The 12,500-nt window shown below is 43.3% G+C and overlaps 1 protein-coding gene across 3 annotated transcripts in view; it reads right to left on the bottom strand.

Moving 5' to 3' along the window:
* The window catches only part of agbl1 (AGBL carboxypeptidase 1), a 258,686-nt gene that overhangs the window by 104,777 nt on the left and 141,409 nt on the right, over positions 1-12,500 (bottom strand). For all 3 annotated transcript variants that reach the window (XM_079501323.1, XM_079501324.1, XM_079501325.1), the window contains exons 18-19: positions 5,752-5,839; positions 4,326-4,458 (exon numbers count right to left, since the gene is read on the bottom strand). In XM_079501323.1, coding sequence (XP_079357449.1) covers positions 4,326-4,458; positions 5,752-5,839 — 221 coding nt within the window. The remainder of the gene's footprint in view (positions 1-4,325; positions 4,459-5,751; positions 5,840-12,500) is intronic.

Here is a 12,500-nt window from a genome sequence, read left to right as displayed (position 1 = left end):
TTTGACCGAAACGTTGCCAATAAAGTTCGTATTGCAAGTGCAGGCGGGTCTTTGTGCACGTTATGTGCATTTTTCTGAATACATTGAGCCCTGCCTACGCACCCGCCTCAGAGCATACAGGTGAATACATTGAGCCCTGCCTATACGCATCCGCCTCAGAGCACACAGGTGAATACATTGAGCCCTGCCTATACGCACCCACCTCAGAGCATACAGGTGAATACATTGAGCCCTGCCTATACGCACCCACCTCAGAGCATACAGGTGAATACATTGAGCCCTGCCTATACGCATCCGCCTCAGAGCATACAGGTGAATACATTGAGCCCTGCCTATACTAGGGCATTAACATAAAAGTCGACTAGTCGACTAGCAAAACGGTAGTCGACACTGTAAATCAAAAATCGAGTGCAGACATGCAGCTGTGAGCTCTGTTGTTTTGTTGGTAGTTCTCCAACTTAAGTACTAATCCATTCCTGGCTGATTGTTTTCATCATATACAAGCCGACTGTACGTGGGTTTTGCCGTCACCGTCACTCGTGTAGGTGCGGTGGGCGGCACTGGCAGCATAATAGCATTTAAGACAGATTTTCAAACAGCATATGCCTCATACGCTCAATGGGGACAACTACAGTGTGTAAATACTTTTACTATTGGTGAGTTTATTACTGTAGTTTGTTCAACAAGTTAGATTGGAGACGTGTCGTCGTTTCGTCCGGTACAGTAGTGTAGCAGGAGTCCCTCGACTCCCTCCTCACTCTGCCCAATAATATCCAGTTTGGTGACAGTCAAACTACAGTAGCTCTTGCCGTGATTTCATGTTTCTTTTTCTTATTAATCTTTCTTCATGCTTATCCAACAAAAGTGCAGGCGTGCGGCATTATTAAAAACAAACAGCTATGCCGCGCGATCACAATTATAATAGTCGCGACGGAGTGAAGTAGTTGATCATCTGATTCATAGCCTGGCAAGCCTGCTAGCTAGCAAGCCTAGTATGTAATCATAACCTCCTCCTAGCTTGTAGCGCCTTCTAAAAACCAAAGGAACTGTGGTTGTAACTTGTTGTTGAACATTTATGGTTGTATGAAAAACATCGCATTATTTATTCCTCCTCCTCCTCCGCCGTCTCAACAAACATTTTCAACAACGTAACATGCTATGCTGCGCCGTAGAAAGGTCTTGCGCATCAAAAATAGCAGATCTACAAGCTCACATCGCGTCTATCCGTGAGTCATTGTGGACTTGCAACTTTGACTCGACTTTTAACAGCTGATGTGAATTTCGGCCAATCAGAGCGGCATTCAGCGTAATCTAGTAAGAGAGTGGCGGCACTAGCCTTGACTCCCATTGTAACAATGGAATGCGGAAGTGCTCATTATATCTCAATGGGATAGTTCCAATGTTTGGAACTATAGCCCATAGCACCCGCTTTGTGGTGAGATCAAAGCGTGTCGCCACTCTCTTACTATTCCACTCGGCCTGCATTCACCGGTTCTGTTTTGCAGTTAATCCTTCACTCGCGCAGGCCGTTTCAGAACACAATGTTTTAATGCTTGATTGGATGGAAAAAAATATCATATTTTACCGCCGACTAATCGACTATAAATCGATTTTGATGGTATTCGTGTCGACTATCAAAAATCACGTTTGGTTAATGCCCTAGCCTATACGCACCCGCCTCAGAGCATACAGGTGAATACATTGAGCCCTGCCTACGCACCCGCCTCAGAGCATACAGGTGAATACATTGAGCCCTGCCTACGCACCCGCCTCAGAGCATACAGGTGAATACATTGAGCCCTGCCTACACACCCGCCTCAGAGCATACAGGTGAATACATTGAGCCCTGCCTACGCACCCACCTCAGAGCATACAGGTGAATACATTGAGCCCTGCCTATACGCACCCACCTCAGAGCATACAGGTGAATACATTGAGCCCTGCCTATACACACCCGCCTCAGAGCATACAGGTGAATACATTGAGCCCTGCCTACGCACCCACCTCAGAGCATACAGGTGAATACATTGAGCCCTGCCTATACGCACCCGCCTCAGAGCATACAGGTGAATACATTGAGCCCTGCCTATACACACCCGCCTCAGAGCATACAGGTGAATACATTGAGCCCTGCCTACGCACCCACCTCAGAGCATACAGGTGAATACATTGAGCCCTGCCTATACGCACCCACCTCAGAGCATACAGGTGAATACATTGAGCCCTGCCTATACGCACCCGCCTCAGAGCATACAGGTGAATACATTGAGCCCTGCCTACGCACCGCCTCAGAGCATACAGGTGAATACATTGAGCCCTGCCTATACGCACCCGCTTCAGAGCATATAGGTGTGCATAAGACTTTGTTGCCTGAAATATTATTTCAAAATATTAAAATTATTAAGAAAATTATATATATGACAAAACAATAAGCTATCTATACCACTCCCCATCTCTCCCCCCATTTCCTGTCAGTCTACTCTACCGGCCTATAAATAAAGGCATGAAAGCCCAAAACGTTTGGGAACGAAACGAAACTGGCCTACTAATTATTCAGTATCAAAATATGCGATATTGTGATGGTGTGCGAGCGTGCGTGCGAGCGTGCGTGCGTGCGTGCGTGCGTGCGTGCGTGCATGCGTGCGTGCGTGCGTGACAAAGGGGGTGTAGCCTACTGTGTGTGTGCTGTTGTTTGTACGAACCAGCTCGGCAGACAAAGCCATCAACAAACAAAGACCACATGAACCCTGAGATCCACAGTGTTCCCATGTGGAACCAGAGATCCCCAGGATTGCATTTACCTGCATACATAAACATCCAGTATGGAGCTTTATAATGTACGGGACCCCTGGGGGAGACACACTAATGTCTGCTGCCTTGTCCCATTGTACCCACAGCGATTATATTTGCATCCAATAGCAGCTCAATAAGTGCTTAGTGGCCTCCGCTGGATACAACTATGATTTTTTACCCCCCTATATTTCCGTAACTCATGTATTTTTTTTTTTTAAAACTCCAATTTCTGTGTGCAAGCAAAAGGAAAAGTAGTCCTGAAATAACTTGGCCAAATTGAGTTTTGTGCCCCGACCATGACAAATGCGAACTTTCATTTTAAGAAATGCATATCATTCTTGTGCGTGCGTGCGTGCGTGCCTGCCTGCCTGCGTGCGTGCGTGCGTGCGTGCGTGCGTGCGTGCGTGCGTCCACTCCTTTGTTCCAACACCAAATCTCTGCCATGTTGTGAGCTCATACTGTAGCTCTTGTATTTTCACAGACTGTTCGGCCCAGAATAAGGATACTAGGGTTCATGTGACCCAGAATAAGGATACTAGGGTTCATGTGACCCAGAATAAGGATACTAGGGTTCATGTGACCCAGAATAAGGATACTAGGGTTCATGTGATTATACCACAACTCGGACCGACTTGAATGTGTTTACTGTTTAGACAGTAAGGGCAGATTCACACTGAGTCTGTTTGATTCAAACTGTTCCCGAATACAACTGCCAGGTCCCCGCTGGCCATGATTCACATTGGCCATGATTCCTCCGCAACCGAGTACACTTCATTGAACTGTATCCAATGCTTTCACGTTGCAGTGATCCATATCCCAGTAGACTATCGGTCCCGGGAACAGTAACCAGCATTCACACTACCACAACATCTGCCAAGTGGTCCCGAGTGCGCACCAGGGACCTTAGTGTAAATCTGCCCTGAGACTCTTGCTGTTTGGGTATCGTCACATTGATGAATGTACAGTATATTTTCTGTGTTCATCTAATGTGGACTTGTGCCACTGTTTATTCACGTCTCCGCCATATTGACCAGCAGCTACTGGCACATCCCATAAGCCGGAGGGGATTGTGGCATTGAAATTGGCTATTTAGTAGTAGATCCCATAAGCCGGACAGACAGGCTGCTGTTCTAAATCGGTTGGGTCGATCTAAACAAGTGACGCCTATTCTTTTCTCAAGTCATTTTTCTGTATCTCTTATCGTCTACTTTCATAAGAAATTAACCCATTTTGGGCGGGAACCCCTTTTGGTGTTTTAAACATTATGTTATAATTTAGCTATTGAAAAATAGCAGATCTACAAGCTCATAGCGCGCCACTGAGTGGCGCGCTACGAGCTTGTAGGTCTGCTATTTTTGAAAAATCGTGAAAATATTTATTTCAGAAAACTGGAGGATTTAGAAGATTTTTTTTTAAATGTTGAGGTCAGGCCTACATGGGTTAAAAACAGGCAGACAGCCAGATAAACAGACAGACAGACAGACAGACAGACAGACAGACAGACAGACAGACAGACAGACAGACAGACAGACCTGTAATGCAGAGTATGTGTAAGGATAGTGGTAGGCCAGGTAGCAGACGTCGTCGTTGTGTCTGAAGGTCACAGTGAAAGTCAAAGTGTAAAATGTAGATCTTTTCTTGCCTCGAGCTGCACAGAAGTGGTTTCTGGGTGAGAGATGATAGATAGGATAGGAGGAGTCAAATTCAGATTTAAAACATGGAACACCTGGAATTTAAGCCCCAGTCCAAATAGAAAGTCAGGTTTACATTGTTTCTGCATACTAGAGCTTAAAGATATAGAGTATAGAGTGATATTTTTGGGTTAAAACAACGTTTTTTGTTGTTAAATCACTATATTCTGATTAGGGGTTGGTCCCGAACCTCGGGACCAAGCAGGTACTGAACCGAACATGCATACCAGGTACCCATTACAGTAATTACATTTGATTCTAACTATCGGTTCCTACAGACGTGCGCAGTCACGCACATTTAAAAAAAAAAATTAACAGCAAAATCCGGTGAAACACTGTTGTAAGTATTCAGTAAGGAGAAGAGTAACAGCGAGCATCTCTCTCTCTCTCTCTCTCTCTATGCAGTATGCAGCATTGACGGGGGACGTGGGGGTGGGGGGATTGTTTGGGGATAATGTTTGGCTTCAGCCAGTCAATCAGTGAGACAATAGCACGCAGTGTGTGTGTGCGTGCGTGCGTGCGTGCGTGCGTGCGTGCGTGCGTGCGTGCGTGCGTGCGTGCGTGCGTGCGTGCGTGCGTGCATGCTCCTCAGTCAGATAGGCTTTATTTTGTTATTGTCAAAATGTGTTATTGTCACTCTTATTCTCACTCTTATCCTCAACATACGGTTGAATAAAGGATAGTATGTTACTCTACTCATTGCATGTCTTAATAACATTATTAAGGCTAATACAATTATGTAATAACATTATGTAATAACATTATGTAGGCTAATAAAATGATGTAATAACAGTATGTAATAAGTAATAACATTATGTAATAACATTATGTAGGCTAATAATATTATGTAATAACATTATGTAGGCTAATAATATTATGTAATAACATTATGTAGGCTAATAATATTATGTAATAACATTATGTAGGCTAATAACAGTATGTAATAACATTATGTAGGCTAATAACAGTATGTAATAACATTATGTAGGCTAATAACATTATGTAATAACATTATGTAGGCTAATAATATTATGTAATAACATTATGTAGGCTAATAATATTATGTAATAACATTATGTAGGCTAATAATATTATGTAATAACATTATGTAGGCTAATAACAGTATGTAATAACATTATGTAGGCTAATAACAGTATGTAATAACATTATGTAGGCTAATAACATTATGTAATAACATTATGTAGGCTAATACAATGATGTAATAACAGTATAATAAGTAATAACATTATGTAATAACATTATGTACCTGTAATAACAGATCTCCGTTCCGGTCCTCTTCCAGTGAGGTCGACCTTCCAGGGCTTCCCTCACCGAGTACAACACGGGCTGCATGCCTGCAACACACACACACACACACACACACACACACACACACACACACACACACACACACACACACACACACACACACACACACACACACACACACACACACACACACACACACACACACACACACACACACACACACACACACACACACACACACACACACACACACACACACAGGAAGATGAACAAACAGCTTCCCACACAGAGCCTGGAGGAGTTTAACACTGCAGTGTGTTGCCAAAGGGCACGTCGGGTTGGCCGGTGTTGTAGAGTCACACTCGCAGCAGGGATGTTATAGATATAGTACCAAAAATAACACACAGACAATTAACCCATTTTGACTCTAAAAATGTCTTCTACATCCTGACAGTTTTCTGAAAAACCTATGTTTCTATGTCAGTGGTTCTTCGATTTAAAAAAAAATAGCAGACCTACAAGCTCGTAGCGCGCCACTCGGTGGCGTGCTATGAGCTTGTAGATCTGCTATTTTTCAATAGCTAAAGCATAACATAATGCTAACACCAAAAGGGGTCCCCCCCCAAAATGGGTTAAGCTCACAACATGTCAAATGTAAAATCAAGAACTAGCAAATAAAATACAAATGCATTGCAATGCATTGTTAGCTTGTATATCTGCTATTTTGGCATGCGTTGTTTGTTTGCCTAAGGTTCGTATGGTTAAAAAAACGTATTTGCCAGATACAGATACAGACCAGATACAGAAGTACTGTCTGACTATCACACAATGGTAAAGTTCCACGTTCAATTTGAGATCTGCAGTGGTGAAAAGTACTGTGTTACTCAAGTACTGTGCTTTAACTCCATCAGCGCCAGTGCTGTAGTGGCCGCTAGCGCAGGAGTGCCAGACGTTTTTGAAAAAACTACTAAAATGGCCGACAATCAGTTCCGGTTCAAACAATGATAAACATCCACTAGCTATTCTACAGGTCAGGTGATCCGATCGGAGAATAATTGTTTTTGTCACATCTAAGTCAAATTAAGCTCTAATCAAGCCCCGAATATCACATGTTGAGCATATTATGATCCATAATGCACATAAAGACGAGTGTGCACGTGAGTATTTTGGCTGTTTTTAGGTAAACGTCACGGATCGTTAGCATAAAATGCTAACGGACTATACTATTTTATTTTTTTCCCCTGGATTTTGGGGAATAAAGCAAATCTCGAGATGCCGGGCATGGCATCCATTGCAAAGGTGAATTAATCTCGTTTTCTCGGGGCCGGTGCAGAACCAGTTAAGTAACATTTTGAGATACCTTTACTTCACTGGAGTATTTCCAATGTCCAATACTTGTACTTCTACTCTACATCTCAGATCCAATATTGTACTTTTACACCATTCCAATTATTTGAAAACATTAGTTACTAGTTAACTTTGACATTTTTGATTATTATTACAAAACATAGGCCTATGTACATTAACCACTTCATGGTTAATGTATGTCTATAAGCTCACAATGTGGCGCGATGTGACACATTGTGAGCTGCTATTTTCAAAACATTTACTGTTACTAAAGTACATTTGAATTCTGGATAAACATTGTGAGTACTACCACTGGTAGTCTGGCAGCCGACAGGCTTCTTTTGTTTAAAGTGGGACATTTGGTATATAGTATTTTTTATTGGCCTATTCATGAATGCACTTGCTGACCGGCTGTCGGTATTGGGCAATGTTTTATAGGTGTGACTTGTGACCCTACCATTAACATCCTATGGCAGGCAAACATGTCAAAAATGTCAAACTTCCCTTATGCTTTAAGTAGCATGTGACATGTCAAACTAGGGGGTATGCACTCCTTGGGCTAAACAGCCATAGCAACATCTGATCACATTTGTCATGACGTCTATGGCCGTTTTTAGCCCAAGGAGTGTTTTTTGTGCAAAACTAATGCTTGGAATGGATTCAGAATCATGAAAACCCCCTAGTTTGACATGTCACATGCTACTAAAGCATAAGGAAAGTTTGACATTTTTGCCTGCCATAGGATGTTTTAATGGTAGGGTCACAAGAAACCACTATAAAAAAAATCACAATACCGACAGCCGGTCAGCAAGTGGATTCATGAATGTACTGTATATAGACAATATTTTAGGCCAATAAAAAAGACTATATGCCAAATGTCCCACCCGTCTTTACCCCATCTGCCGGACTATGGAGAGATCTGACAAACACGTACTGTATCTACAGGCCCGCGGGGATGTATTTACAGTAGCAGGTGCTGAACATTTGGGAGGGGGTGCATGCACTTTAGCGCGCGCCACGAAATGTGGGCGCACGCATTTTCACGCGGAAAAGTGGCTTTTGCTTTCCCTCTCCACATGCAAGATATATGAACAAACTGACAGGCAATTAACCAGGATAAGGCGCCGATGCTGTTATACAGCATATTTATTATAGGCCTAGTAACAGAAATGTGTTTTGAACATGTACTGTAAATAAAATGAATGCAGAATTGCCACGCAGGCTATGGCACAGAAACCCATTAGGAAAAGAAATGGCATATTACACCGTGCATTTTCGATTTGAGTGAAAAAGCATTATTTTATACTTTATCACACATACAAGCTCACAGCACGTGGCACACCACTGGAAGCTTATAGGTCTGCTATTTTAGAAAGATCGTGAAAACTTGTCCAAATCTTATACCGTAGGCTACATGATGTTTTAAAGGGAACCTTTTTAACTAAAATCTTTGCTTCTGGGGGTCCCTGGAACAAAATATATTTGTGAGATGGGGGTCAGAAACAAAATACCTATGAATTTGGAGGTCGGGTTGACATGAAAAAGGTTTGTGAACAACTGACATAGAAACAAGTTTCTCAGAAAACAGTTTTTTAGAAGACAGCTGCAGGACATTTTTTATAAAATCAGCCTCAGGGTTCATCTAACTCAGAGAGTGGTACCAATGAAACCTAATAGAACTTTTCCAGGTCCATTTGGTCCAAGGGTGTACTCGTACGGGACTCAAACTAAATCGAATCAAAACAACCAAAGATTCTGTGGTGAGATCATTTCCTGGAACTGTCAGAAAATATATATCTTTCAGAGGAGAATGTATGTTCTTTCTAATATAGGACGCATGCAGGAGTACACCGCCTTTGTGTTTGCTCTCCTCTCAGATGAGACCAATTTCCCGGAGAAAAGAGCTATTTATTGGAACACGGGGCGTTCTGTGAAACCTGTGTGTGTGTGTGTGTGTGCGTGCGTGCGTGTGTGTTTGCGTGCGTGCGTGCGTGCGTGCGCACATGTGAATGTGTCAATATAGGTCAGCTTTTAGCCATTCTGTATGCCTCATCTCTTTCTCTCTCTCTCTCTCTCTCTCTCTCTCTCTCTCTCTCTCTCTCTCTCTCTCTCTCTCTCTCCTGACGTGATTGCTGCTATTCATATAGTTAACACCTTGAGGGCCCGGACCCATTTAATCCATTAATAAAATGTGCCCATCGTTTATAGCGCCCGGACCACTTTTACCGATGGACCGGAAGTTGGTGTGAATGTGTGTGTAGCAGCTAACAATAGCCACACCACTCTAGAGTCGATCGACAACAACGGGAGGTAAGAATAAATATATCACGACTAGCGACTGGACTGCGGAGGGCCGTCAAACACAGGATGTTTTTTTCATAATTAGACGGGATGATTTTGATCGCGAGTTATGAATGTTTTAAGATTTTCGTTGTCGTCAGCTAAACAAGCAGGGAACATTTCCGATGACTGTGTCACTGAGGATTGCGCAACAAGCGCCTCTAGGCTGTAGAGCGATGTGATCAGTTTTCATAGCACTAATTTGACGGAGATTAATCAATCTCCGTCTCGGGCAACTGACCGTGAACTTGAACTTGACGGTGATCTCCGTCCTGCACCTCCAAGGTGTTAATTACTTTAATTTGCTGTCCTGTCGGCCATCATTCTTATACCTCCCTCTCTCCTTCTCCCTCTGTCCATCCCTACCTTTCATTTGTATAAAGAAATAATGTAGCGCGCGCACACACACACACACGCATGCACACACACACACAATGAACGGAATGCATGAATTCCAAATCATTTCAATTAAATGCTGACAACGTAATGCTCTGATGAAGGCGCTTAACCGAAATGCCTAAGCGTTTTTATTTATTGGTGTGTGCCAATAAAAAAAGAGGACATATTTTGTCCTTCATTGTTTTCATGTAAACTTCAAAAATCGTGGTCATGAGCACAAATCTGCCCATCTGTCAAATAGGGATGTTGTCTTGGAGGAGTAGAGCCGCATGATCTCCCAACCAGGAGACCCATGGTTCAAATCCCGGGTAGGACATGAAACTTACAGATTGCATCTAACACAATCAGTGCCGGAAGTCCTTCAAAATAGGAGCTCTGGGGTGCCGGAAAGACATGGCCGCTTTTACTCGGAAACCCACGACCCGGAAACAATCCACTAAAAAAAAGTTTACTTTACATTGCTAGCTTACAGTGCGATCGTTTTAATTTATACGATATATGATCCAAAAAACGTTCATATTTTGCGGAAGAGACGGATGAGGAGCAGAAATGAAGCGCCAGTATATCGATCCGTTCAACACCACGGAGAGCACCCTGGATTAGGAGAGACGAGTCATTCTTTCCGCCGCGCTAACGGCTAAGTCAATGGTAAGCTAACAATTGCCTAGAGTGTAGCATACGGTAGCCGAAAGGCGAACTGACAAAAAAAAAAGGAAAAAATTCAGAATATTCTTATCTCGCCCCGTATCATTGAGGATGCGCTAGGACGTGTGAGGACGTCGGATGTACGCGTCGATTGGGACCCCTAGGACGTGTGGCGACGTCCTATGTACGGAAACGGTTAACAGGGCTCCCACTATGGATAGTGTTTATTTGTGTAGCTTGCGTTGGCCTCGTTTATTTTAGGAGATATACAGCAGGTTCTACAGACACTCCATATCCTTCACATCCCAGCTGCGCTCTCTCACGATGGTGTGCTCCGGGTGTGGGGCAGCAGCTGTGTATTTATTGTGTGTCTGACTTGGAACGCATTTTGTATGTCAACACCAGCCTTCTAGAGAAGATGTGTTGTGTGTGCACCCATGCAGCAGGCTTCCAGGTCCACCATGTCTTGATTCTGCTGCTGTCTTCCTGCTTCTAAAATATCCTCACTGTCGGGTGGAAACCTCACACGTCCAAAACCGTTATACTTTCAGGGAAATGGAACGGAAATTGCCAGAAATAGTGAAAACAGCAGATCTACAAGATTTACAACGCACCGCGATGTGACACACTGTGAGCTCGTAGATCGGCTTTTTTACTAAGTTTCTGCCCGAAAGCAACGGTAATGTATAGATGCATAATGAACCTAAAAGGCTTTTAACCCTTTCCGTCCGTAGGACGGCTCCACACGTCCTAGGGAACCCAATCGACGTGTTCAAAGGACGTGTGTACACGTCCTAGCACATCCTCAATGATATCAGGCGAGAAGAATATTCAGATTTTTTTCCTTTTTTTTAATTTTTGACTGAGACTCTAAGGCACCTGTAGCTTCGCTCTGCCTTCATATTAGCTTACCGTTCGATTAGCTGTTAGCGCGGCAGAAAGAATGCCTCGTCTCTCCTAATCCAGGGCGCTCTCCGTTGTTTTGATCTGATGGATATACTACGCGCTTCATTTCTGACTTCAACATGCCTCTCGTTCAAAGTATGAATGCTTTGTAGCTTCTAGCGATATAATAGACTCGAGACCAAGGTAAGCTAACAAAATATTTCTCCGGTTTTCTTCCGGATTGTTTCCGGGGGGCTTCAGAGTAAAAGCGGCCATGTCTTTCCGGCACCCCAGAGCTCCTATTCTCAAAATGGCGCATTTTGGATGTGGCGCCAGGTCACAAACTGACTGACCGACACAATAGTTGCATTGGACTGTGTGTGCCTTAACACTAAAGCATAAACATCCACTGCGCTGGGGGACTTTAGTGGCAAAATAAGTGTTAATAATCACTAACCAATAAGAGCTGTCTGACTTGTCTCAACCACATTCTACTAGGGTTACGGGTTATAGGGCAATGTTAGCCTTGGTACCCAAAAGGCTTTTTCTCAAGGGCTCAAATATAAAAAGGGCAAAGCATTAGACTAGTCTTCTTAACCCATTAACTGGTTCCGTCCATCCGACGTGTCCACACGTCCTAGGGATTCCAACCGACGCGTTCAAAGGACATGTGTACACGTCCTAGCGCATCCTCAATGATACCAGGCGAGAGAAGAATATTCAGATTTTTTCTCTCGGCCACCGTCATTCGCGCTCTGCACTCGTATTAGCTTACCGTTCGATTAGCTGTTAGCACGGCAGAAAGAATGCCTCGTCTCTCCTAATCGAGGGCGCTGTACATACAGTAGGAACACCAACAACTACCCCAAAAGGGATTCTCGTCCTTAATGGGTAATGGGTGCCATGTAATATTTTCATCATAGTAAAAAAAAAACCATTAACAATTGAGTCAATCTTGGCTGAACATAACTGTGCGATTAGGTTGTGATGGAAGTTTCAAATTCCATGAATCACGAATCAATCTTTTCTGACTATTTTCTGCTACAGTAAACCTTTCAAATCAATACACGCCTTAAAATGGATTCATACACGTTGCAACATGACTGCACAATTATACCGTGCTGGATTACC

This window comes from Electrona antarctica (genome assembly GCF_951216825.1).
Source record: "Electrona antarctica genome assembly, chromosome: 5".
Lineage (NCBI taxonomy): Eukaryota > Metazoa > Chordata > Actinopteri > Myctophiformes > Myctophidae > Electrona > Electrona antarctica.
This window is presented reverse-complemented; position numbering and strand designations above follow the sequence as displayed.